General features: G+C 41.2%; 1 protein-coding gene across 1 annotated transcript in view; it reads right to left on the reverse strand.

Moving 5' to 3' along the window:
- Window positions 1-25,163, reverse strand: part of SV2C (synaptic vesicle glycoprotein 2C) — a 253,360-nt gene that overhangs the window by 29,061 nt on the left and 199,136 nt on the right. The window contains exons 5-12 of the mRNA XM_003810450.5: window positions 19,861-19,994; window positions 19,286-19,375; window positions 13,810-13,920; window positions 13,285-13,373; window positions 9,211-9,375; window positions 6,216-6,349; window positions 4,224-4,427; window positions 3,611-3,770 (exon numbers count right to left, since the gene is read on the reverse strand). Coding sequence (XP_003810498.2) covers window positions 3,611-3,770; window positions 4,224-4,427; window positions 6,216-6,349; window positions 9,211-9,375; window positions 13,285-13,373; window positions 13,810-13,920; window positions 19,286-19,375; window positions 19,861-19,994 — 1,087 coding nt within the window. The remainder of the gene's footprint in view (window positions 1-3,610; window positions 3,771-4,223; window positions 4,428-6,215; window positions 6,350-9,210; window positions 9,376-13,284; window positions 13,374-13,809; window positions 13,921-19,285; window positions 19,376-19,860; window positions 19,995-25,163) is intronic.

Below are 25,163 nucleotides of genomic sequence, written 5' to 3' on the forward strand. Positions count from 1 at the left end.
TATAATATTAGAGGTATAAGTCTGTAATGTGGTTGATAAATGTGGCTTGCAAGTGTTATAACTTTCATAGCACTTAGAATATACCTTAAATTATATTGCCCAAAGATAATTTTGACTGGGATTTTGGCAGGAGTTGGCCGTTCAATGGCTCAAGAGGGGCCTGGACTCATTGTTCCATTCTGATTATTAAGGGCAGATTCTAGAAACTGGGCAGGAAGTTGGCAGTGCTAACATTCTATGATGAAAATTACAGTCTGCTATGTTTTGAATGTTTGCACACCTCCAAAATTCAAGTTGAAACTTAATTCCCCAATGCAACAGTATTAAGGGAGGGGGGCCTTTAGGAGGTGATTAGGTCATGAGGGCTTCTCCCTGGTGAATGGGATTAAGGCCCTTATAAAAGAGGCTTCACACAGTGTTTGGCCCTTCCTGCCCTTCTGCCTTCCACCATGTGAGGACACAGTGTTCGTCCCCTCTGAAGGACTCAGCAACATCTGGAAGCAGAGAGTAGCTCTCACCCAAGACACCAAACCTGCCTTGATCTTGAACTTGCCAGCCTCCAGAACTGTGAGAAAATGAATTTCTCTTCTTTATAAATTACTTAGTCTCAGGTACTTTGTTAGAGCAACACAAGCGAATGAAGTAAAGCACAGCCTCTAGCCAGAATTTTTGTGTTCTATTCCTGTATTCTTGTATTCTATCCTGCCTCCATGGGGAGATGAGGCTATAGAGTATCTCAACTGGTTGGGATGTTCCTCTAATAGCTGAGTTAGAGATCAGTGGAGACCTCCTAATGCAACCCAGAGAAACATGGAAATGGTGGAAGAGGTTTTAGCCTGAAACATTTTCAGATACCCACTAATTAGCTCATACTAGCGAATTTACCATGGCCATGGTCACGCTGCTCTGGAGCACAAGTCATCTTCTAGATCACCAAAGGAAATGACTTCCTGTGATTATCTGATGACATCTACTTAAGTGCTGGAGAGTGTCTGCCAGCAACAGCGTGACCGCGCTGAGAATGCACCTGGCAGACCTTTGTGTTATCGTGCTGGTGTGCACAGAGGTGTTTTCCCACATGCTGCTCCCAGACAATGACTGGACATGACAGGACTATCACTGCAGGCTGCTTCCTGGGTCACACAGGACTCCTCTGAGGCTGATGTTGTCATGATCCCTGGGTCTCCAACAGCCTTGCCAAACCTTCCTTAGATTACTGGATAGTCTGGGAGATTCCACCCAAATGCTCCTTCCTCCCTCCTTCACTCAGGCTTAGAGTTGCATTGCAGCTCTCCCATACTTCACTCCCTCTCCATCTTCTCTCAGTCATTTCCTCTAATAACATTTTTGCATGTTTAATCCCATCCTGACATCTGCTTCATGGAGGACCTGAATTAATACAAATAAGCAACATTTGTTTTTATTTCAATTGATATTTAACCTTTCTGACAACAGAAACACCATAGGTCTGTACTTCTCACAGGAAGGACCTGACCAATTTCAATTTATGAGGGTTTTTTTTTTAAAGCCAGATTTTTGTCCTAGGTAAATATTCATCCTTCTATTCCTTATGGCAGAGGGATAAGCAGCTGATTCTCCTAAAACAGTATCACACTCTTACAGTATACAAGAAAAAGGAAGGAGGCTATGACCTAGCCTTGCTTTAACATTGAGGAGGTTATTTTATTTTATTATTTATTTTTTGAGACAGGTTCTCTCTGCTGCTCAGGCTGGAGTGCAGTGGCACAATGGGCTCAAGCAATTGAGGGGTTCATTTTAAATGTATAGTGTAATCCACATCTAAGCTCTGTTTGCAGAATGAGAGGTTGATGAAAGAAAGCTCAATGAAGCTGCAGAGTCTTAATCTTGCTTTTGGCCGCACCAGCCCTGGCAGGACCTCGTTCACAAAGACAGAGAATTAACATTTGTTGAATGAACGAAGGAGATGCCATACAAAGATTGTATGGTTCCTTTCAGAGCCTAAATATTTAATAGGTGGGTCACTGAGGGTCTGAACTAGAATATTTGATAAGCAGACATCCAGGGTTGAGTGTTAGATGTTCTGCAGGGAGATGGATGGAGGGGTACCTACAGGGTTCTGCAAGCTCAGTAATAGATGTTGTTGAAGAAGAAATATAAGTTAGAGACAGGACAGGACACACAGAGAATGCACCTCTTTGGGGTCAATAAAAAAAGGGAATGAGCCCAGAGGAAGCACTCAAGATCAGTTGCAAATTGATATCCCAAATGTTTTGGCATAGTTCTAGGAAAAAACTCTCCTACATTTCAAAGTCCAGATAATACTGACTCCATCCTCTGGCACAGAGGACTTCTATGGCAACATAGCACAGGAGTGGTACATGAAGGCAAAGTCCATTTGTCTTAGCTCATATCAAATGGTAAAGCAGAGCTTCTTTTATTTTAATTTAGCTATTCAAGCTGCTGAAGCTATACCCAAAAGCCCTAGCCCTTTCTCTGATATGAGTCTCTGTGTTTCCATATTGGGAGCAATTTTTTTTTTTTTTTTTTGAGGTGGAGTCTCACTCTTGTTGTCCAGACTGGAGTGCAGTGGCATGATCTTGGCTAACTGCAACCTCTGCCTCCCAGGTTCAAGCCATTCTCGTGCCTTAGCCTCCTGAGTAGCTGGGATTACAGGCACCCGCCGCCATGCCTGGCTAAGTTTTTTTTTGTATTTTTAGTAGAGACGGGGTTTCACCATGTTGGCCAGGCTGGTCTCAAACTCCTGACCTCAGGTGATCTGCCCGCCTCAGCCTCCCAAATTGCTGGGATTACAGGCATGTCCCACTAGGCCCAGCACAATTGTTTTTTATAACTAGAAATGTGTTTGGCTTTCCTCCAACAAACCAGGAAGGTCAAGAGATATGTTCTAGATACCTCTTTGTGGTTGCTTAATGCAGAACTCATGCAGACACATCTGCAAACCTAAGGAAACGACCCTCTAAGGACTGGTTAGCCACTTAAAATGTGGGCCAAGATAGGCTATTAAATTCTAATCCTCACTGCTTCATTACAGCTTCCTCATATTGTTAGCCTACAAACTAAGTTAAGGACACACTTAAATTCCTTCACTGGCTTCATTGCCCTATTAATTCCTTCTAGCACATATGTTTCCCTATATTTTCTTTTTAAAAGATATGAGTGGAACCTACAACTTTGTGAAGCCAGATATTTTTGGATTTTTACTTTTCTGGGGAAGTGACAGTTTGGCTTTTTTTTTTTTTTTTTTGAGATGGTGTCTCACTCTGTTGCCCAGGCTGGAGTGCAGTGGTGTGATCTTGGCTCACCACAACCTCTGCTACCTGGGTTCAAGTGATTCTCCTGACTCAGCCTCCTGAGTAACTGGGATTACAGGCACCTGGCACCACACCCGGCTAATTTTTGTATTTTTAGTAGAAATGAGGTTTCACCATATTGGCGAGGCTGGTCTTGAACTCCTGACCACAGGTGATCCACCCACCTTGGCCTCCCAAAGTACTGGGATTACAGGCATAAGCTACCGTGCCCAGCCAGTTTGGGTTGTTTTAAAATAATTTTTCAGTGGCCTCACAGGGCTTAGAGTGCCTCTTACTAGAGGCCCATTTCAACATACCTCCGGTCTGTGGGGTACAGTTCCACAGTGACCACGTCAAGAGAGTTCCAGGCTGAGATGGTCAATCCATTGTACAGACACAGCATGCCTATCATCATGGATTCACTGGTGCCGAACCAAAGGAAGAAACAGCTGATCCCCGAAAGCACCATAGAGCCACCTGCCAACAATGCAGACAAAAGGCTGGAATGTTTCCCGTCATCTTAGTAAAGCAAGAACCCTTGGGTCCTTGGGATTGCTCAAGAAAACTGAATTCTAAGTGGAAGCTGCAGGATGGGCTCCATAAAGCTCAAGAACTGGTGCATTCACCTGAATGAAAGGCTCTAACTGCCTCTGAACGCAGAAAGTATGAAATGCATATCATCTTTTACTCAGCTACTTAAGTGGGAAAATATACATTTTACACATAGTTTTTCAGTCTGTTAACTCATGGAAACCACTCAAATGAAATGTAATTAGACATAATTTTCACTATAATTTAGTCCCAACGTAAGGTCTAAAGGATTTCTCCTCATTGGATGCAAATCCCTAATAGATGGGAGTACAGGGGGAAACAGGGTCCCTCTGGATTGCAGGGGCAGCTCTTTTATTTGACATGAAACTGAGTACATACCTAGCATTGTTAAGCGCCCAATTCTGTCCATCAGCAGAGCAGACACAATGTTCCCTGGCAATACTGCCAATGTCCCCAGAAAGTTGACAAAATAAATCCAGTAGGCACTATAGTCATCATCAAAGGTAATCTGACATCCCGTCTTGTTGTGAAAAAACGAGCAGTTTTTAAATTCACTGTCAATGAATTTATATGGCTCAAAATCTGTAGAAACAACAACAAAGACAATTCATCAAGCTCTTACCAGGCATGCACCAGTATAAGAAAGCCTATGGAGAATTCGGAGAGGAATCCAGTATTGTAAATTCCTTGAGGGCTTTCAGGCCTATGCTAGCTTGACTTTTTGGGTCTTCTGGCCAAAGCATAGGATCTAGTCTGGGTCTTCACATCATAAAGTAGGTGAATGATGAGATACCTTTGCTGAATAAAGGAATAAATTAAATTAAGGGGTCCAGTTATCTTCTGATTTCCTATGGTTGGCCATTGCTAATTATATTACTTACTTACTCCTTTACAATATTACTTTGTCCTAATTATCATGTTACATAAAGACTATCATTGTAGTACTAATAGTGTCCATACTACAATTATAAAAACAATTTGTTTCAAAATGTGCATGGGCTGGGTGTGGTGCCTCATGCCTGTAATCCCAGTGCTTTGGGAGGATGAGGCAGGAGGATTGCTTGAGCCAGGAGTTCAAGACTAGCTTGGACAACATAGTGAGACACCATCTCTACAAAAATAATAATAATAATAATAATAACAATTTTTTATTTGAGGCCGCAGTGAGCTGTGATTGCGCCACTGTACTCCAGCCTGGTATGACAGAGCAAGACCCTGTCTCTAAGGAAAAAAAAGTGCAAGAGTCAGCCTTATCATTGCCATTTTATGAGACTAGAGGGCACAGAGAAGGAACAAGTCTTTCCTGAGGCTGAATTTATAATTTAAAGTCTATGTGCATGAATCTACTGAGGAACAAGAGTCAGCCTCATCTGAAGGTCACCAGCATTCATTGCTAATCTTTCCTTGAATTTGAAACCATCCAAGAAGAGTTGCAGATGGTGGTGGTTTCTGCTAAAAGGCTGTGAGAATTGAAACTATCTTCCTTGCTGATCAAGATCTGACAAAATGTTCGTCTTCTGAGGTTTAATGGGTTAGAAGACAGGTAGATAGCATTGCTCAAAAAACAAAAAAACAGAAAGACACCTGACCCCATTCTTCTTTGGAGCTAGGCAGAGCCCTTGTCTGAGCACTAAGAAGGCAGGTCTGGCAACAGGGCAAATGCTGATGCTCCTGCCAATGCCACGCTGTTATGCTGGATTCATTTTACAGGACACACAGACCAATGTTTGGGAGTGGGAAAGTGGAAGGCACAGGCTTTGAAATCAAATAAATCTGGGTTCAAACATCTGTTATTACTAGTTCTATAATTGTGGACAAATTACTTAATTTTCCTAAGCCTCAGCTACTGTGAAAACTAAATGAGATAATGAATGTCTAATAACCTAGAGTAGAAAACAGTATATAGGTGTTCAATCAATGCTTGTTTGCCTTCCTTTTTTCCCCCTGGGGAGTTTAAAATACCCCATTGTATGGATTTGGCCAAAATATATATCTATCTGAGCATAGCCACATGTTGTCTATCTCTGTTGGCTATAGAGTTGAGGCATTTAAACAAACACCAGATTTTGAACCCAGGATTATCAAAACAAATAAACTACAGGTTAGGTCTTTGCTTTAAAAATTTATCCATCAAAGGATTTTTTTGTTGTTGTTGCCAACTTTTGAACTTTGGCAAGCTCCATTTGCACTAAATCTGACAAAGACAAACAATACAAGCCAACCTTTGATCCAACCTGATTTAGAGAACTTGTTCCATTTATTCTTTAATATCCACTTCCCGCATAAGCCTCTGCCCACATTATCACATGGTTATCGCAGTGAGCCCTTGGAGAGGCCTCAGGTAGAGGCAGTACTAAGTAGCACACCTACCTGTGTTGTCAAAAACAGTGTCAATAAATGTGCAGTTCTTGAAGTAGGTGTTCACTGAAGTTACATCCTCAAAGGTGCAGGACTTAAAAATGGAGTCTTTGAAAGTCACAGATTTGAACTTGACCCCTATGAATCTGCCCAACACACAGAAAAATTCATATCAATCAATGACTGTGTCCATCAAAGTTCAAAGCTAAGTCAAATAGTTTTAGAGATGGAATGCCCCACTATGGACTATGGACTGTCTTAATTATAAAGAACACAGAGTTCTGGATTTTCTTAGCTCTCTGCTTTTTCCCCTTTTTCTCATCCAGGCTGACCTTTGGCTATCTTGTTGCTTACCAATATTATTTTTCACCAGGAAAAGAGATGACACTCCTAACTTCCCTTAGCTTTTTGCAATGTTGGTAAAAAGTTTTGTGGGGTATGCAATTGAAGATAGTTTGGGGATTACCTGGGGCTATTCTTTAGGTTTTAATCCTATCATCTCTTCATGTATATCTTTATTTGAATATTCTCTATTTGGGGTTAATGGCTCTAACTTAAGGATGTCCTCCTACCCGATCTTTTAATAACTTTATTTTTCCCTAGCTGAAAATCCAAGTCTTCTTCATTCTAGTGTAGGGACCTCTAATTATCCTGAAGAGAGAGCACGAGAATTCTGTTTCATTTATGTGAAGAATAACTGACTTGGGGTTGAAGAAACTCATAGGTGATGCTCATTTCCAGGATAATTTTTCTTCTCACAGCCAATGGATAGTCCTTGAACCAAAAGGAATTATGAGAACTCTGCTTATTTTTGGAAACATGAAGAATGATGAAACCTGTTCAGGTACATTTTTGGGTGTTATAAGGGGGAATTCTACGTGGTAAAGATGGTAACAGTCATAATGATCATAACATCTTAGAAGAGTCCATGATCCAGGCCTTATCAGCATTGATAAGGACTCCCAGCAGACACAGATAAATATTCATTAATGTGTCTTGGTACTTTATTAAGAGACTATGAATGTACACTTAGCCAGTCACTGAGAGGAAAATGCTTGTTCTCCTGGGGAAGGAGTTGTTATGTCAATACCACTCTTATTAGGGGCAGAAAGGGACTGATCCTTCTAGGTAAGTAGGTTGATTTAAAAGCAGTTTACTAACTATTGAGTACTTTCAAATTTATTCTCTCCCTAATACCCAATTACGTGTGTTGGCTCAAAATGCACATGGCCTCACAGACCAATCAGCTTAAAAAAAAAATCATTCCCATGGTACATTACCTGGAAATAATAATAATGATCTCGTTTCAATCCCCACTCCAGGGACCCAGAGTAAAAACATCTAAATGCACCAAAAGAGACTAAATAATGGCACATCTTTAAAAAGTTATCAATTTTTTCTGTCATGGAACTGAATTTGGAAAAGGGAATGAATCAGTTTTATTTTTTGAATGGATAATTCAGACAGTACACATGGTGCACAATTCGAAAGGTTGAAGACGGAAAAAGTCAGTCTTTTCCCATCCATCCCCAGGCCACAAGTTCCTCTGCCCAGAATAACCATTGTTGTCAGTTTCTTGTGTGCTCCTCCAGGAGCATTCTGTGTCTAAAGTACACCTGCTTTATCTCCTTCTAGTCTACCTTGGAGGTTATTCCGTACCAGTACATAAAGAGTTGCCATTTTATGATGCTGAATAAAAAAGCTATTTTTTAAAAAATGATTTTGTTAATGGTATTTCAAATTTTCCTGAAGGACAAAAAAATTGTTTCTATCATCTTTTAAAATAAATGTGTAACATATACGTTTTACAAAAACTGTAATACTATTAAAATTAGTAATCATTATATTGCTAATGTAAAAAAGTTCTAAGCAGTGACTGAATATCCAGTTTAGAACTTTAACATATATTACTAAAACTATGACTGTCAGAGACACAAACATATATTAGAAATTTCTAATGGAGTAACAATACTTTTGAAAGTCAATTTTCACCCTGGCATCACAGAGGACTTGACACTAAGCTTTCTGTGAAATGTTAAGTGCAGATTCAAGTCAGTATTTTATGTGGGAGAGTGAAGGTGATCCCACTTGGCTTGGATTATGATTAGTTCCTTCATTGAATTGCTAATTTGAACAATTACCTCCTAGTTAGTAACCCTCTTTTCCATTACATAGATCATAAGCATCCCACTGAATTCTTTTTCATCTTTCTAAACTGGTTTTTGCCCTGGGGAACTTTGATCATTTTAGAGTTTTATTTTATCACTTTTGAAATTGGGACAACTTCCTAAGAATGATGTAAATTATCATGAACGTACATTGGCAATTATTTGTTCAGGCAACAAAAATACTTGGATATAAACAAGTACTTGGTCTACTTTTTTCCATCTCTAAAAGAATGACCCAGGACCACCTCCCTGAGTCAGTTCTCTCTTGTCATCAAGAAGTATTTCAGATCCCATAAAGGAGACCCTTCCGTCTTTCAAAGCCCTTTACTTTGGGGAATGATTCCTGTTCTCTAATTGAAACTCTTCCTGATGCAATTTAACCTCAATTCTGGATTCAGTGTATTGGGAAGGATGAATTCTGAAAAGTGGCTGTTTCTCAGGAATAGAAGACTCATATAATCACATTTCAGATTTCTTCTGTGAATTAAATAATCCTATAGCCTGTCTTATTTTCCCATACTCTTCACTCTTCTCTTCCTTCCATTATTTTTGTTGCTCTCCAACATTGCTCTAAATTTTCCTTCCACACCAGTCAAGTCCACTACCTAATAAATATGAAGCAACTTAGCTGCAAAAATAGTTTTAAGTGAAGTAATGGATACATTTGTACCTTTTATTTAAAGCCTATTCAGAAGTATTGAAATTCACCATGAAAATGACTAAATGTACAAACTAAAACAAACAAACAAAAAACTATGCCTGTTTCAGTGCAGGGAAAGCTAAGAAGAAATAAGTTTTTGTGAATAGGTAGCAAATTAAATTATTTCAAGTTTCTAGACCTGCCATTGTCGTATTCCATTCCAGTATGAATCTGATTTTCCATTGTAAAGTTAATACTGAAATTTGCATATTTATCTCTCTCCACATTTCTGGTTAGCAATGCATATTCATCGGACTGCAGATGTTTAATGACATCAGGGAACCAAACAGATAATCCATAGTACCTGCAAAGACAAAGAAATGTGAGTTTGTAAAGGCGCTAGCATGCCAGAGGCCATGAGCAACTCCCTGATGTTTTCAGAGTGGTAATAACTCCCGGAGAATGGCTGGCTCCCTATAACATTATGAGTAATTCATCATACAGCAATCCATGTGTCCCTCTCCCCCAGCGTTAATCTGCAAAAATCAAGCTTGAGAGATGGCCTATGGTTAGCTGGAGAACCCCAGGTATGTAATTCCTAAACCCTTCCTTTGGGAAGAGACATGCAGAAAGCATCCGATCCTATGCCCATACATGGTGCCTGGTCTGAATGTGTCCTTCCAAAACTTATGTGTTGGAACTTAAACCCCAATAGAATAGTATTAGAGGTGGGGGCTTTAGGAGGTGATTAAGTTCTGAGGGCAGAGACCTCATGAATGAGATTAATGTCCTTATAAAAAGAGGTGCGAGGGTGCTGCCTCTCTCACTTTTTCCCTTCCATCCCTTCTACCACTGAGGACACAGTATTTGTCCCCTCTGGACGACTCAGCGACAAGCTGCTATCTTGGAAGCAGAGACCGTGCCATTACTGCACACTGAATCTGCCAGCAGCTTGATCTTGGACTTCCAGTCTTCAGGACTGTGAAAAATAAAATTCCTATTATTTACAAATTACCCGTTGTGGTATTTTGTTATAGCAGCAGAAATGGAGTAAGACACCTGGCATCCTGGCCCCAATATCTTTCTCATCATTCCAGTCTGCTCTGAGAAACTCTCTCTCCCAGTCTGGTGGTACAAACTCCTGGGATCTAAGCACGGTGAGAGCCCCTAAAGAATGACCTCTTTTGCTAATGGGGAATCTTTCTCGGTTCCTACAGTGCTGTGATACTGCTATCCTGGAGGTAGAGTTCCAGTTCCCAAGGTAGTTAGAGGCTGGGAAGAGGACATTCGTGTTATTCTCAGAGATTCCAAGTTATTTCCCCTTTCTGCCTCTTGACCTCTAATGTGTTATTCTAACAGCTGTGTCATGCTGCTGTGCTGTTCAGTACAGAAGCCACTAACCACGTGTGCCTACTAGGCAGTTGAGATGTGGCTGGTTCAAACTGAGATATACTATAAATATAAAATACCACAGGATTTTGAAGACTTACGGAAAAAAAGAGGGTAAAAATTGTTGCTAATAATTTTTATACTGATCATATGTTGAAATGACAGTGGCTCACACCTATAATCCCAACACTTTGGGAGGCCGAGGCAGGCGGATCACAAGGTCAGGAGATCGAGACCAGCCTGGTCAACATGGTGAAACCCTACCTCTACTAAAAATACAAAAATTAGCCGGGTGTGGTGGTGCACGCCTGTAGTCCCAGCTACTCAGGAAACTGAGGCAGAAAAATAGCTTGAACCAGGGAGTCGGAGGTTGCATCGAGCCAATATCATGCCAATGCACTCCAGCCTGGCAACAGAGTGAGACTCCATCAAAAAAAAAAAAAGAGAGAGAATGAATGAAACAAAATGTAGTATTAAAATTAATTTTATCTGTTTCCTTTTACTTTGTGTGTGTGTGTATGGCTACCAGAAAATCTGAAATGACATCTGTGGTTCACACGATATCTCTATTAGACTGTGCTGCTCTAAAGTAGTACCTCCCAAGGTAAGGTCCCCGGACCAGCAGGATCATCATCCCCCACAAACCCAGGTTCCAGTGAGACCTGATGAATTAAAAACTTTGGCAGGGGAGTCCTCCAGGGATTCTTCTGATGCACGTTCAAATTTCAGAACCACTGCTCTAGTTTATTCCCAGTGACACTTAGCTACACAGGGAAAGAAGAGGGTATGGGCATAGCCTTTGCAGGAGGACAGGCTGGGTTTGAATCCTGGTCTTGTCGCTTACTAGCTGCCTAAACTTGGGCCAGTTTTCTAAGCCTCAGTTGCCCATCTCTACTATTGGAATGATGGGAGTATCCACCTTCCTGGGTGGTTGCTCAGTTTAAATGGGATGTCAAGTACCTAGCACATAGAAAGTGCTCAGAAGACAGTATGAGTTATTTTTATCATCATTGTCATTAGGATTCCAGAAACATCTGTGCCTCAGGATTCCCACCCCTTTTCTTCATAGTAATGACTGTGGGGGTGTGAGGGTAGTTATTGAGGAAGAAATGACTTAGGGGTACAACATATATGGCATTGTTCTCTAGTCACATACATTCAGCACAAACCTTGAAATGGCAACAATGAGGAGGGCACATTACCCTGGAATGTCCATCCATCATCAATGATGTGGGGGGCTTTTGGCTAATTTGTCATTTATTTAGCAAACATTTACCGAACATGTACTAAATACTAGGCACTATTGAGGTTCCAGGGATATAGCAGTAAAACAAATCATAAAGCTTAAAATATGATCAATAATGAATTAGTAAACAAAATAAACAAGCCAGATAATGATGATTACTCTTTACACCTTGACAGCAGGACTTCCTTCTTGCTTATCTTTGTCGTCTTTGTCTTTAACCCCTTGCTTAGGTACAGAGTAAGCACTTAATATAGGTTAATATTCAGCCTTCCCTTCCTTCAGAGATTAATGGATTTTCTAGAGCTTGGGTGGGAATTACTTTACATATTCTAAGTCAACCCTCTTAATTTAGAAATGAGGAACTGAGAAATGTCTCCAAGTCACAAGCTAACCAAGTCACCCAGCAGAATGGGCTGCTAGGTCTCCTGACTCCCAGCTTCCTTCTTTCTCCATATTCCACCTCCTCAGGCACTAAGAAAGAGTGGTCACCTTTGATCACTTGCTTGGTTTGATTTAGGGATGTTAAGAGATGAAACTTGCAACATAAATGTTAGGTTCTATAAGGTACTGAGATCCTGCTGACCTGAAAGTGTAGGGTATTATCTAATTTTTCTTTTCTAAACAGCAAATTAGGCAACAATAGAGTTGTACACACACATTGTAAAGTGACTATGTCAGCGATTAACAAATAAAATCTTGTTATTTTCTCCCTATTTCCTCTTTTCCTAGAACACATATATGGCAGTTTAATTCATTTGGCAACAACTATTTATTGAGCTGCTCTTACATGCCAGGAATATACATCAGTGAACAAGACATAAACAAAATTATTATTATTTTTTTAGAAATGGGGTCTTGATATGTTGCCCAGGCTGGAGGGCAGTGGCTAGTAACAGGTGTGATTATAACACACTTAAGCTTCCAACTCCTGGGCTCAAGCAATCCTTCACCTCAGCTTCCAGAATAGCTTGGAATATAGGTGGATGGCACCGCACTCAGCTTTGAACAAGGCAGTTAAAAACCCCTGTCCTCATGGAGCTTCCAGAGAGGGAAGCCAGAGCTTTACTCTTTATACAGAATAAAGGAGTGTTTTGCATATTAGAAGGTAGAAAGTGCTGTGGGGTAAAGTAGAGCTGAGAAGGGGATAGGGAGTGTGAAGGGGCTGCAATTTTTTAAAAAGAGAGGATGACATCACTGAGAAGGTGACATCTGAGGAAAGAGTTGAAGAGGGTAAAGAAATGAACCGGGCAGATGTCTGGAGGGGAAAGCAACTCAGGCAGAGGAACACCGCAAAGGCCCGAGATGGGAACTGTTCTAGAATGTTCGAAGAAGAGCAGAGAGTCTGGTACGGGTGGGGCTGGGCAAAGGAGGACAGGACAGAGAAGTCATGGGGCAAATCATCCAGGGCCTTACTGGATTTTGCAGATACAATTGGTTTTGCTACCTTAGCTTTATGACAAAACAAATAAAATAACTGGTTTATAAAAACCATAACTCTCAGCAAAACTAAGCTGAAAAAAATTTCTTCCTTAGCAGGTTAACAGCATCAGGCAGTATCAGAAAAGAAAGCAGCATGGCTGGGAGTTACAATGTGGACATTGAACGATTTTGCTTGCCAAGAATTTAAATATCACTTACCCAAAGGACAGGGTGAACCAGACAATTGTAAGCTTTATTGTATTATCCCTGACTGGGTAGTTGAAACATCTCATAAAAGTCAACCAAATCTGTGAAATATTAGAGAGTTAGTTTTCTCATGCAGTTACTTAGTCAACCCCACTCCCCGACCCCTTCCACCAAATTATAAAAAATGCTGAGTTGTCATTGGGTTGGATTCATTTCACCTTAAAATGTAAAAGTTAAAGGTAATTGGAATTTTCATTCTTCAGCTTCCTGGATGTCAATGGACAAGGTAACTCAAGATTTGAAGGCACCCTGCCACTGCCAAGACTCCTGGCCTAACACTTTCCCTTCCCACAGATGGAATGTATTGGCTAAATGCTGGTCGAGTGGGATCCAATTACCTGGCTCTAGTCCAGGAGTCAGGTGTCCTGGGCAGCAGGAAAGAACCTCACTCATAGGGCAGGCCCAGTAAACCCCTCTTCTGACTAACCTCCAATGCAATAAATTAACATGCAGGTCATCATGGGACTTGCTACTTACTCCATACAGCTCGGTGCGGATCCGAACAAAACACCTCCTATACCATGTTCCTGTGTCACTCTCAATTTCAATCAGCTCATCTATTTGTTTAGGAGTTTTTATTTTGTTTACCTGTAGAGAGAAACAGACCAAAGCGCTAAGTTACCTTCTCTGAAGTTGCTGAGTGTAGGGTTATAATTTGTTTTTACAGGAGCAAAAACTGACTCCGGCAAGAAGTAGGCGGTATTTGGTAATCACTTCATACATATATGAGACCATTGGCGTAAGTATATGGATCCAAACAGCACCTGGAAGAACTGAAGAAGGAATGAGTGAGAGGGAAAACCACAAAGAAATGGGGGAAGGGAAGGGCAAGTAGTAATAGAATAATGTGAAACCAAAATGCCCTCCCTGAACCATTACTACAGAGACATACATTAGCAGACAAAACATCCAGATAAGTTAGATTCTGGATTAAGAATTATTTAGCTTGGGCTAAAGTGAGTGTGCACATTTTTTTCTTTGAAACCTACTTATTTGATGAATTTGACCCCTAACTATAGTTCTGAAAGCATTCCCATCATTATTCTCAGAGCACCACTTCCGGTCCTTTTGTTCCTTCTCCCACAGCCCAACCCACAGTGGCTAGTCAGCAAATACCCACAGGTAGCCATGATTCAAGATTAAGTGAAGGATTTTTGATTGCAAGCGTCAACATGAATTTCTCAGCCATATAAGGGAAATAAATGATACAGGTTCAGCATGAGAAGCAGCATCTATGACTCAGTTAGCCTCTTTTTGCTAAGGAAGAGAACCGCAAGACAGGAGAAGCACAGAGAATGAATCCTGAAAATAGAAAAAAAGGAAGAATGGGTCCTTTGTGGGCCTGGCCCGCCTTCTCCTGCTAATCAAGATTTACCTGTTTTTGATAAATCTGAGAGGACATGGAAATATGTACACATTACCCCTGCCAGAGGTTTGAACAGGTTTTTGCGGACATCCTGCCAACATTTAAAGGGGTAACTCTATTGGCAGAGTACAGGTACCTAGGCCAGTTTTGGATAGAGGTGGCTTGGGGACCCTCAGCACCTTTCAAATTATACCAAGTAGGCAGTAGCTTCTTTCTGGCCAGGTAAACAAAGATGTCTGTACTTAGCAAAAGTAATCTCTGAGTTAAATATGGAATTCCAAATCAAATGCAATCGGCTCAAAATAATCCATGTAGGAATTATGTTTTTTAAAACTCTAGATTAAAAAAGTTTTTTTTTTCTTTTCTTTTTACATTATGGGATAATCTTAATCCAACATACTACTTTTGGGAGGCTTCCGCTTTTTCACTTATCGATATTTGTTTGTTCATTTATTCATTGGCACCCATGCGGGATGCAAACATAGGCAGCCATGTGGCTCCAAACAATTACCATACAAAACGAAAAAAAGTACTCTAATGGGGATCTATAAAAGACGGGAAGGAAATACCGTTCAGAACAACCTACTTAACCTGGAAGTGAGAGAGAGGCTTCAGGAACTGCAGGCTTATAGAGAAATATGCTATCTGCCATGGATGTAACCTGCTTGGAGGACATTCCAAGTGGGAGAAATACCATGTGCAAACAAATGTCCAGAGTTAGGAGGGAAAATAGCGCACCGGGAAACTGCAAAGAGTTTGCGATTCCTGAAGGATAGTAGAAGGTCAGAGGGCGGTGAATAAGGAGGCCTGCACCAAATCAGCAGCAGTGGAGTGATATTTAGGAGGTGGAATAATAGAACATAATGGTTTCTTAGATGTACCAAAGATAAAAGAAGGAATATAGTTTTTGGGTTTAGGTGGTGCTGGTGGTACCTACTGATGAAATTTAGGGCAATGATGAGGCTTGGAGACTCCTTAGGTGATAAATTCAGATTTAAAGATGCCATTTTTCCCCACCCCTCACTGCCCAAAGATGCCATTTTTGAAGGGCCTATGTGATCTAGAAGGATGCCCACAAAGTCCTTCAACCTGCATGTGTGGAGCTCAGGAGATTTGTGCATTAGGATACATGCAGGAAATAGCTGAGATCAGCTAAGGAGAGTGAATAGGGTTAAAATGGAAGTTAGCTGAAAATGAAGTCTTGGAAAACAATATTTAAGGCAAGGGCACACTAAGAAGAGCTTCAGAGGACACCTTAAGAGGGCCAGGCATGGTGACTCACATCTGCAATTCCAGCCCTTTGCGAGGCTGAGGCAGAAGGATCACTTGAGCCTAGGAGTTTGAGACCAGCCTGGACAACATAAGGAGACCCGTTGTTAATTATCTACAAATAATTCAAAAATCAGCCAGATATGGTGGCACATGCCTGTATTCCCAGTTAGTAGGAAGGCTGAGGCAGGAGGATCACCTGAGCCAGGGAGGTTGAAGCTGCAGTGAGCTGTGATCACACCACTGCACTCCAGCCTGGGCAACAGAACGAGACCCTGTCTCAAAAAATAAGGAAAAAAAAAAAAAAAAGAAAAAAAAAAGAAAAGGAGACCTTAGGAAAATGCATGCAACTTTGCTGTACCGTGGATTTAAAAAATAAAAAGATAAATTTGTTATGGCAGAATCATGTAACAACTTTTTGAAAGTCACATATAAATGACTTTGAAATTATCAATCACTTTTGGAGTATATCCATCTTATTCTCTTCTAACCTTCATGTAACAACATTAACACATCGCCACTAGTGGACTTGGTAACTCAACCCTTTTGGAAGAAAAGGCAGGTAAGTAGGGCAATGAGGCCCTATAGAGACACCTTCTCAGAAGGTCTGGTAAATAAAGGGTTTTTCTTCATCTGGCTGAGAAGAGTTAAGTGATGTTGTATATCCAGATAATGTCTCAAGATTCTTCCAGCCTTATGATCCTTTAAATTAAAATTTTCCCCCTTTATTGTACATCTACTCAAAAGAAGAGAGTCCTCAAAAGCTTTCAGGCCTTAATTGAAGATATCCATTACTTATCTTCATTTCTCCATTATACTGCAGAGAAAATTTTGCTAATTAAGAATCTGTGATAATTTGGATAGAGGCCAAATTGCAGTTTATCTTTACAGTATGAAAAATTCATTTCCTAAATAAAATGAAATTAATAAATGAGATAGCAGGGGACTATTTAATCAGAAGTGATTTCATGTGTTTTAAGAACTGTAATTGATGTTAGGTATAAGCCACTGAAGATCTTATTTAGGTTCCCACTTATGTCTTACCGTATGTCCCTCCAACCTATTGTAGACAAAACACTTTTAGTCTATTTTTTTTTTTTTTTTTTGAGATGGAGTCATGCTCTGTTGCCAGGCTAGAGCGCAGAGGCACGATCTTGGCTCACTGCAATCTCTGCCTCCTGGGCTCAAGCCATTCTCCTGCCTCAGCTTCCCGAGTAGCTGGGATTACAGGCAGGTGCCATCACACCCAGCTGATTTTTGTGTTTTTAGCAGAGATGGGGTTTCACCATGTTGGCCAGGATGGTCTCGATCTCCTGACCTTGTAATCCGCCCACCTCGGCCTTCCAAAGTGCTGGGATTATGGGTGTGAGTCACCACGCCTGGCCATTTTTAGTCTAATTATATGACTGCGTATATCGAAAGATTTTAAACAATTGTTCCTTCCGAAACATTTCCTGCAACCAATTTAAATTAATTTATACTGGCTTTCCCCATGGAGAATCAGCTTTGTAACTAGAGATGGAGGAATGTTCCATGCAGAGGGAACAGCAGCACCGTGGCAGTGCTGTATAGTAAGTCAAATGTTGAGTGTGAGGAGCTGAGGGATGAATGTAGCTGCAGAGAGAGGGGAACTATAAAGCAGGCAGGAAGGAGACTGGCAGGGCCTTAGTGTCCGGAGGGAAGGTTTCTGTCTTTATCCTGAGAGCAATGGGAAGCTGCTAGAATGTGAAACTGGGGTATGTGTTATGTATGTGTGTGCCCATGTGCCTGCATGTATAATAAAATGAAATATATATTTTTGGAACTATATCTATGATTCTTTTATACCTTATGTTCATGTCCAGCTATATCAAGTTGAAGCCACATTCTTGGATTACCTTTCTCTGGTTTCCTATATAGCTACTTCCCTTTACCAAATTCTGATTAATTATTAACCTAAGAAATGGCCATGTGTGAAATGTCTGCCTTTATGTAAAAGTGTTACTGAAAATAATGTCCATTATATTGTTCAATATCCCTTATAATAAGGCCTATGAATAAACTTTTCACAAATTAGAACAAGATAAAATTGGCCTTTCCTGAAAAGTGAATACACTACCTGAAAAGCATTTCCTGAAAAGCGAATACATTGCTTTATATCAATAATGATATAATTCATTAAATTTATCCTTTGCTTTGGTTGTCAGGTGATATGGTTTGGCTGTGTCCCCACCCAGATCTCATCTTGAATTGTAGTTCCCATAATCCCCACGTGTTGTGGGAGGGACCCAGTGGGAGGTAATTGAATCACGGGGACAGTTACCCCTATGCTGCTGTTCTCATGATAGTCAGTGAGTTCTGACGATATCTGATGGTTTTACAAGGGGATTTTCTCCCTTTTGCTCAGCATTTCTCCTTGTTGCCGCCATGTGAAGAAGGACGTGTTTGCTTCCCCTTCTGCCATGATCAGAAGTTTCCTGAGGCCTCTCCAGCCATGCTGAACTGTGAGTCAATTAAACCCTTTTCCTTTATAAATTGCCCAGTCTTGGGTATGTCTTTATTAGCAGTGTGAAAATAGACTAATACATCAGGAAACCCAGAGATTAGTTTTATGTTGTTACATTGCTTTGATCCTTAGTATAATTGTTTTCTCACTTATTAGATACTGTTTTTTTTTGTTTTCAATAAATAATTTTACCATTTACTATGTATTCCAAGGTCTGTTAAAGGCCTCATGGTGGTCCTAATAGAGGCATACCTCTCTAAGATGTCTCTCTGACATCTTAGAGAAAATGTTATGGGGCTGCTATGAGTATACACCTTTGTGGGGGCTGAGTGTCACTTGAAAAGTTGTGACCTGGCCGAGTGGAGGAAATGGCCCTGCACAGCCTGGCTCTCTTCTGGTAGCAGGTCAAGGAGAATCAGCTGGCAGTCCCTACACCAAGAATCTCTTGTCCTCGGGTACTGAACCTGGGAGTCAGAGAGTAAGTAAGTCTGTGATGAAAATGCAGTCTTTCCACCTTAACCCCATCTCTTGGGTTGGTGTTATCATTTAACCAACCACAGAGCCCTCGAGTCCTAGATAGGCATAAGCAAGGTTGGCAACCTATGGGCCAAAAACAGCCCTCTGCCTGTCTCTGTAAATAAAGTTTTATTGACACACAGTCATCCCATTTATTTTAACATTGCCTATGGCTGCTTTTGCACTACAATGGCAGAGCTGAGTAGCTGTGTCAAAGACCGTATGACTTGCAAAGTCTAAAATATTTACAATTTTTCCCTTGACAGAAAACATGTCCCAATCCCTGGTGTTGAGGATTCTCTGGGGAGAAGACTCACCGTGAAGACCTTCTCAGGCTGACCCCGGGCTCTCATGTTGGTGTCATGAATTAACTTCAGAATCATCCAAGCTTCATCATGTTTTCCAACCTAAGAAATGAGAGTGGACAATGAAGCGCTAGGAGTGACACACTTACCCTCCCTGATTTTCCAATAGCCGTCTTGCATTGTCAGATCAAATGAGGTGTAATTGTGCAAATGTATCTCAGTACATCCCATTGGAACATACAGACTATTTGGATATCACTGAATACATGAGCAGTTCAAATAATATGGTTATAACTAGAAATAGTATCTCCAGATGGTAAAATTTCGCTATAAAACAATAAATCATGTTTTCTTCATTGAGCCAAGTTATTTGTTTAAGGAGAAACATGAGTGCTTTCTAGCCATAAGGCAGCTTTTTTACATGTTGGTTGTTGTAAGCAGGTCTCCATGAAACCAAACCCTCCATCATTCTATAATAGGAAGGGAAAATGTACCTCTCAAATAGGCAAATGTGCTTTCCTAGAATTAACAAGGAACTTTTTCCAATAGAGGTGGGCTACCTGAGTATCTGCAATAATAAGTGTTACCTCCAACAAGAATCGTGGGCTTTCAGGCATGAATGTGAGGGCCACCACGGAGGAGACACAGGGGAGTGCACAGACGATGACAAACACACGCCAACTGTGAAACTGGTAGGCCGATCCCATGCTGAAGCTCCACCCTGGAAAAGGAGGACAGGGAGAGTGAGGGAGAGCTCCTCCCAGACAGCCTCCTGGGAACATCACCCGGGATGCCCGAGCCATGGACTTATTAGTCAAGTCTTACAATCCACAGAGCAGTGAGCTGATCTGGGCATCATCCATGGTGGCCAGCTCAGCTTTAAGACCCATAATTGCAGAGCTGAGAAGAAGGGTGCTTGGAACCAAAGGGGTCAAGGCCTAAGTATGGGGGTGCAGGTATGCATGTACCAAACCCCAAAGGCCAACATAAATTTGGGATGCTTTTTCCAATAGACCACTGTGCTAGTTATCTTCTGTTTGCTCTTCCAGATCACTCTCCACTCTTTCCCACTCTGCTGTGTGCTAGGGAATGGCCCTCTATGGACTGCATCAACCGGCTCCCTTGCCCACTGGCTTGTAGCTAAGTTTGAATAAAGGAAGGAAGGCAAGAGAACAGAGTGAAGGAGTGTTGGGATATTATTTCCCTTGCTTCCCTTCTCCCTTCCCCCTGACTGGCTGGAGGTCTGGCAGTGGGTGCTCTCATTTCCTGGGCCTTCTTTCACAGCAGCCACAGCTCTTGTCAGGGTCTGGCCACCCCTCCCTCCTGTTGCTCTTTGAGGCATAGGTGGATCCAGGGTGCTTTATTATTCCTTATTGCTTTCTCTGAATGGTTCCCACATCTTCATAAAGAGTCCCTTCACTAAACACCTTTCCACGGCCCCTTTTGAGGGTGTCACTAGCTTCCTGCTGGCACCCTGACCAGTACAATTATTAGGAATTGGCGGTTGCTGCATGTCTCCTCATCCACCTCATGAAATAGATCCAGAGAATTTTACATTTCTAAATAGAACACTTTAACTTCTAAATATTATAAAAATATAAATTTTTATATAATAGAAAAATAAGCATAATGGGATATAAACAGAAATCCTTTCAAGAACTAAAAGAAAGCTAATATTTGAATAAACATAAAATGGTTGAAAGCAAACCATTTTATATCCATTCAAATGAATATAAAATTCATTCAAATGGCTGGTTCTGAATGAGAAATAATGAGGCATATCAAATCTAATTGAAAACAGAGAGGAGATTTATAAAGGCATAGATGAATTATGTGAGGTGAAATTTTAATTTATAGCAATGCTTGGTATTTATATGCCTTTTTGTGAACAAAAATCAGATAATATACATCCTATCTCCAGGAGAGCTGTATAATTACTCATTGTTTACCTGGGAGCCAAGTGAGATTCTGAAGGTGATGTAACTTCCTCAAGGCCACAGAGCTGAAGTTATACCTTAGTCTTTCCTGCCAGGACTTGAGACAGAATCTTACAGCCACACACAGCCTCATGTGTGTGCATGCTTACTCATTCTTAAATGCTGAATTTGTTGACAAATGATGTAAACATCAATGACAGGCTATATTAATCTTAGATTAGTAGACTCTGGGAATTTAATATATGAAGATAGTGTATATTACCATATTAATTATATCATAAACTGTAGGGTGTATGATTGCTATGATGTTTTATGTAGCAGAAGTTCAAAACTCTCACATATCCAAAATGCAGAAAAAAACCCTATGATGGATCAGAGAAAACAACTTGTTGACTTCACATTTGATCTCAGAGTTTCATATAAAGAACTTCTTTTTAAAAGCTCTAAATCCTATTACTTTAAGGCACTGAACGAAAAATAAAAGCTTTAGGTGGCTGAGTTAAGCAAATGCAATGTTTTAAATTTCAGGCCACAGCACATTTCATAAAGTATAGGGGGAAACAACGAAGGCAAGAGAAGGGAAGATCTCTGGTACCATTGTTCTTTTGCTTTTGTTTTTGTTTTTGTTTTGAGATGGAGTCTCGCTCTGTCGCCAGGCTGGAGTGCAGTGGTACAATCTCAGCTCACTGCAACCTCCACCTCCTGGGTTCAAGCAATTCTCCTGCCTCAGCAGGAGTCCCGAGTAGCTAGGACTACAGGTGCACGCCATCATGCCCAGCTAATTTTTGTATTTTTAGTAGACATGGGGTTTCACCATGTTGGCCAGGATGGTCTCGATCTCCTGATCTTGTGATCTGCCCACCTCAGCCTTCCAAAGTGCTAGGATTACAGGTCTGAGTCACCGCGCCCAGACTTGTTTTTGTTTTGTTTTGTTTTGTTTTGTTTTGTTGAGATGGAGTCTCACTCTGTCGCTCAGGCTGGAGTGCAGTGGCACGATCTTGGCTCACTGTAATCTTTTCCTCCTGGGTTCACGTGATTCTCATGCCTTAGCCTCCTGAGTAGCTGGGATTACAGGCGCCTGCCACCACGCCTGGCTAGTTTTTTTGAATTTTTAGTAGAGACGGGGTTTCATCATGTTGGCCAGACTGGTCTTGAACTCCTGACCTCAAGTGATCCTCCTGCCTCGGCCTCCCAAAGTGCTGGGATTACAAGTGTGAGCCACTGTGCCTAGCCTCTGGCACCACTGTTCTAATCAATTGTGGAGGAAAAGTTAAATATTAAATTTGAACTCAGATGAACATGGACACAAACAATGGTCACCAAGTCCCAGAACAGGTTGTGTGAGCCACTTGAGGCATTCATCCAGCACTGTTTCAGAGAAATCTCTATTTCAATCGACTCCTACACATTAGTTATTGAAAAACAATAGACAATCACAAAAACAGGTTGACTTTTTTGTGTTCCTTGAGCCTAGTCGAGAAGGGCCCTCATGACTGGGCCTCATGCCAAACAATTTGTTACAAAAAGAGCTGGGGTCCCAGACTGCGCCAAAGCTTCATGAGACCTCTCCTTGTCTGTACATGGATGAGTGGCTGACTTTGGAGTCCAGGCTGTTACTTCCCAGTCTGGGGGTGAATCCTCCATGTCTGGTGAATGTAAATCTCTTTTCCCTTCTCTCCTTCCCATTGCAATTTGCTTATTATGTCAATCTGCTTATTATATAAATTTGCTTATATCATTTGCTTATTATATCAATTTGCTTATTATATCTGCATTGCCATTTACGTGGGATAAAGCTTGTTTACCCTTAAAGGTATTGTGTGTGTGCCTTTTCTTCTCCCCTCACGTGTTTCTCACACAGAACCTCAATTAGTTCAGAAGGTAAGTTTTCAAAGGCAAATAGGATGAAGTGATTTAACCAAAGAGAAAGTCACTACAATGGATACAGCAGGAAGCTTCTTATGGTAGAATATTCCCTCACCCCTAAAGATGTCCTCATCCTAATCTGTGAATATGTTACCTTACATGCCAAGGGGCTTTGTAAGTGTTATTAAGTTAAGGATCTTGAGACAAAGAGATTATTTTATATTATATGGTTGGGCTCAATGTAAATACAAATGTCCCTAGAAGGAAAAGAGGGAGGCAGGGACAATGAGAAAGGGAGATGGGTTGAGGGAAGCAGAGATTAGTTTGGAGAGAGACTTGAAGATGCTGTGCTGCTGGCTTTGAAGATAGAGGAGTGGGTCGCAAACTAGGGAATGCAGGTGGCTGGTAGAAGCTGGAAAAGACAAGAACACATAATCTCTCCTAGAGCCTCCAGAAGGAGACTCTAGAAGCCCTGCGAATCCATTTAAACTTTTGATCTCTAGAACTGTCAGATAATAAATTTGTGTTGTTTAAAGCCAACATGCTTACAGCGATTTGTTACAGCAGCAACAGAAACCAATACACTTCTTCTTACAGTTAAAGCTCTACTGCTAACTTGGCTGATAGAAGTTAAGTTGGAGAACTGTAGCATTCTCTATAAAACTTCAGGCTCCCTGCCTTTTTTTTTTTTTTTTTTTTTTTTTTTACTTTGCATAACAAGTTTATTTTTAAAAAAGGCATATAGACAATAAACAAAGTAAATTTTAAATCAGATCTTAACTTCCGTCCTAGAATCGTTCCATTAAGTTCTAGTCTATGAAAACTTTTAGTTCAATAATCGTCATCTTCATCAGAGTCTATTACTTTTCTTCTGTTGAATTTCACTGTTGTTGTCTTTTCTGTTTGTCGGCTTACTTTTTTTAAGGATTTCTATTAAACCTAGTTGTGATACCTTCTCACTTAGTTGTCCATATCTTGCCATCTGTATAAGGTAATTCTCTACTGCTTTAGTTTTTTTAGTCTTTACAAGTGCTAAGTTACTTAACCTGGCCAGGGGCCGACTGATTTAGAACTTGGGCTAAGATACTGTTTCTCATTTCTGCCTCCCTGTGCTTTGCTTCCTGTTGGGCCGCATCACCAGGATCCTGTCATCCTGGCAGGCTCAGACCCTGTCGCGCTCTCAGCACCGGGAACAGAGCGGACCCTCACTTGTCGGCTGAACTTGGGTCAGAACAACTGAATTCCAGAAAAACTGAATTGGGCCCGGCTGCAACTGCTGGCTCCAAAAGCTGAGATTGTGCTTAGACCTAGGCCTGGCAGGATGAGCCTGCTCTGGGCCAGGGGACCCCACACCCCCACACCCGGGCAGGTCCCGCACCTGGAGGCCCCTGACGCCTGCCTCCCAGGCACCCCACGGGGAAAGCAGCCAGGCCACCTCGGAGCCGGCCACGAGGCCGCCGGGGCAGGCTCCCTGCTTTTGCTTGGACTTCTCCAGAAGCCTCTCCAAGGACGCTGGGCTCCATCTTGACAGCTGGTCTCGGGAATTTTGTTGAATTTTGTTCTTCACTCTTACTGCTCTGGAACATCATATCAGCTGATGGAGAGACTGATTGCAACATTATTCCAGTCGGGCGGTTTTCAGCCTCCCAAGGAATTGGACCACAATCAAAACCCAGAAGAGAGCTAACTGATGCAGAGTCCAGCTCTGCTCAGCTTAAAATCGTTTCTTCAGGTGTAGATTCTTTCATTGAACAGCTGAAGTTTAGCCTACTTGTTGCTGTTGAGGTCCTTCTCTCCTTCATTGCTTAGTGTGTGTGTGCATATGCGTGTGTGACACACACATATGAACACACACATGCTGGTGGTGTGTCTCTCTCTCTAAAGGGTGTGTTGTCCACTCATTTCTCTCTCCATTTGTTTGTAATATGCTTTTTTTCCCCAGTATCCAAAACCATTTTATACCTTTTTCCATTTCTCTTCGAATCTCCAGCAACCAACTCCACTCCTGGCACTTGACCTTACTTCCTATTTCTTAGAGGAAATAAACACAGAGAGAACTACATACTCCTCATCTTCTCATCCTTGAA

This window comes from Pan paniscus, chromosome 4, assembly GCF_029289425.2.
Source record: "Pan paniscus chromosome 4, NHGRI_mPanPan1-v2.0_pri, whole genome shotgun sequence".
Classification (NCBI taxonomy): domain Eukaryota; kingdom Metazoa; phylum Chordata; class Mammalia; order Primates; family Hominidae; genus Pan; species Pan paniscus.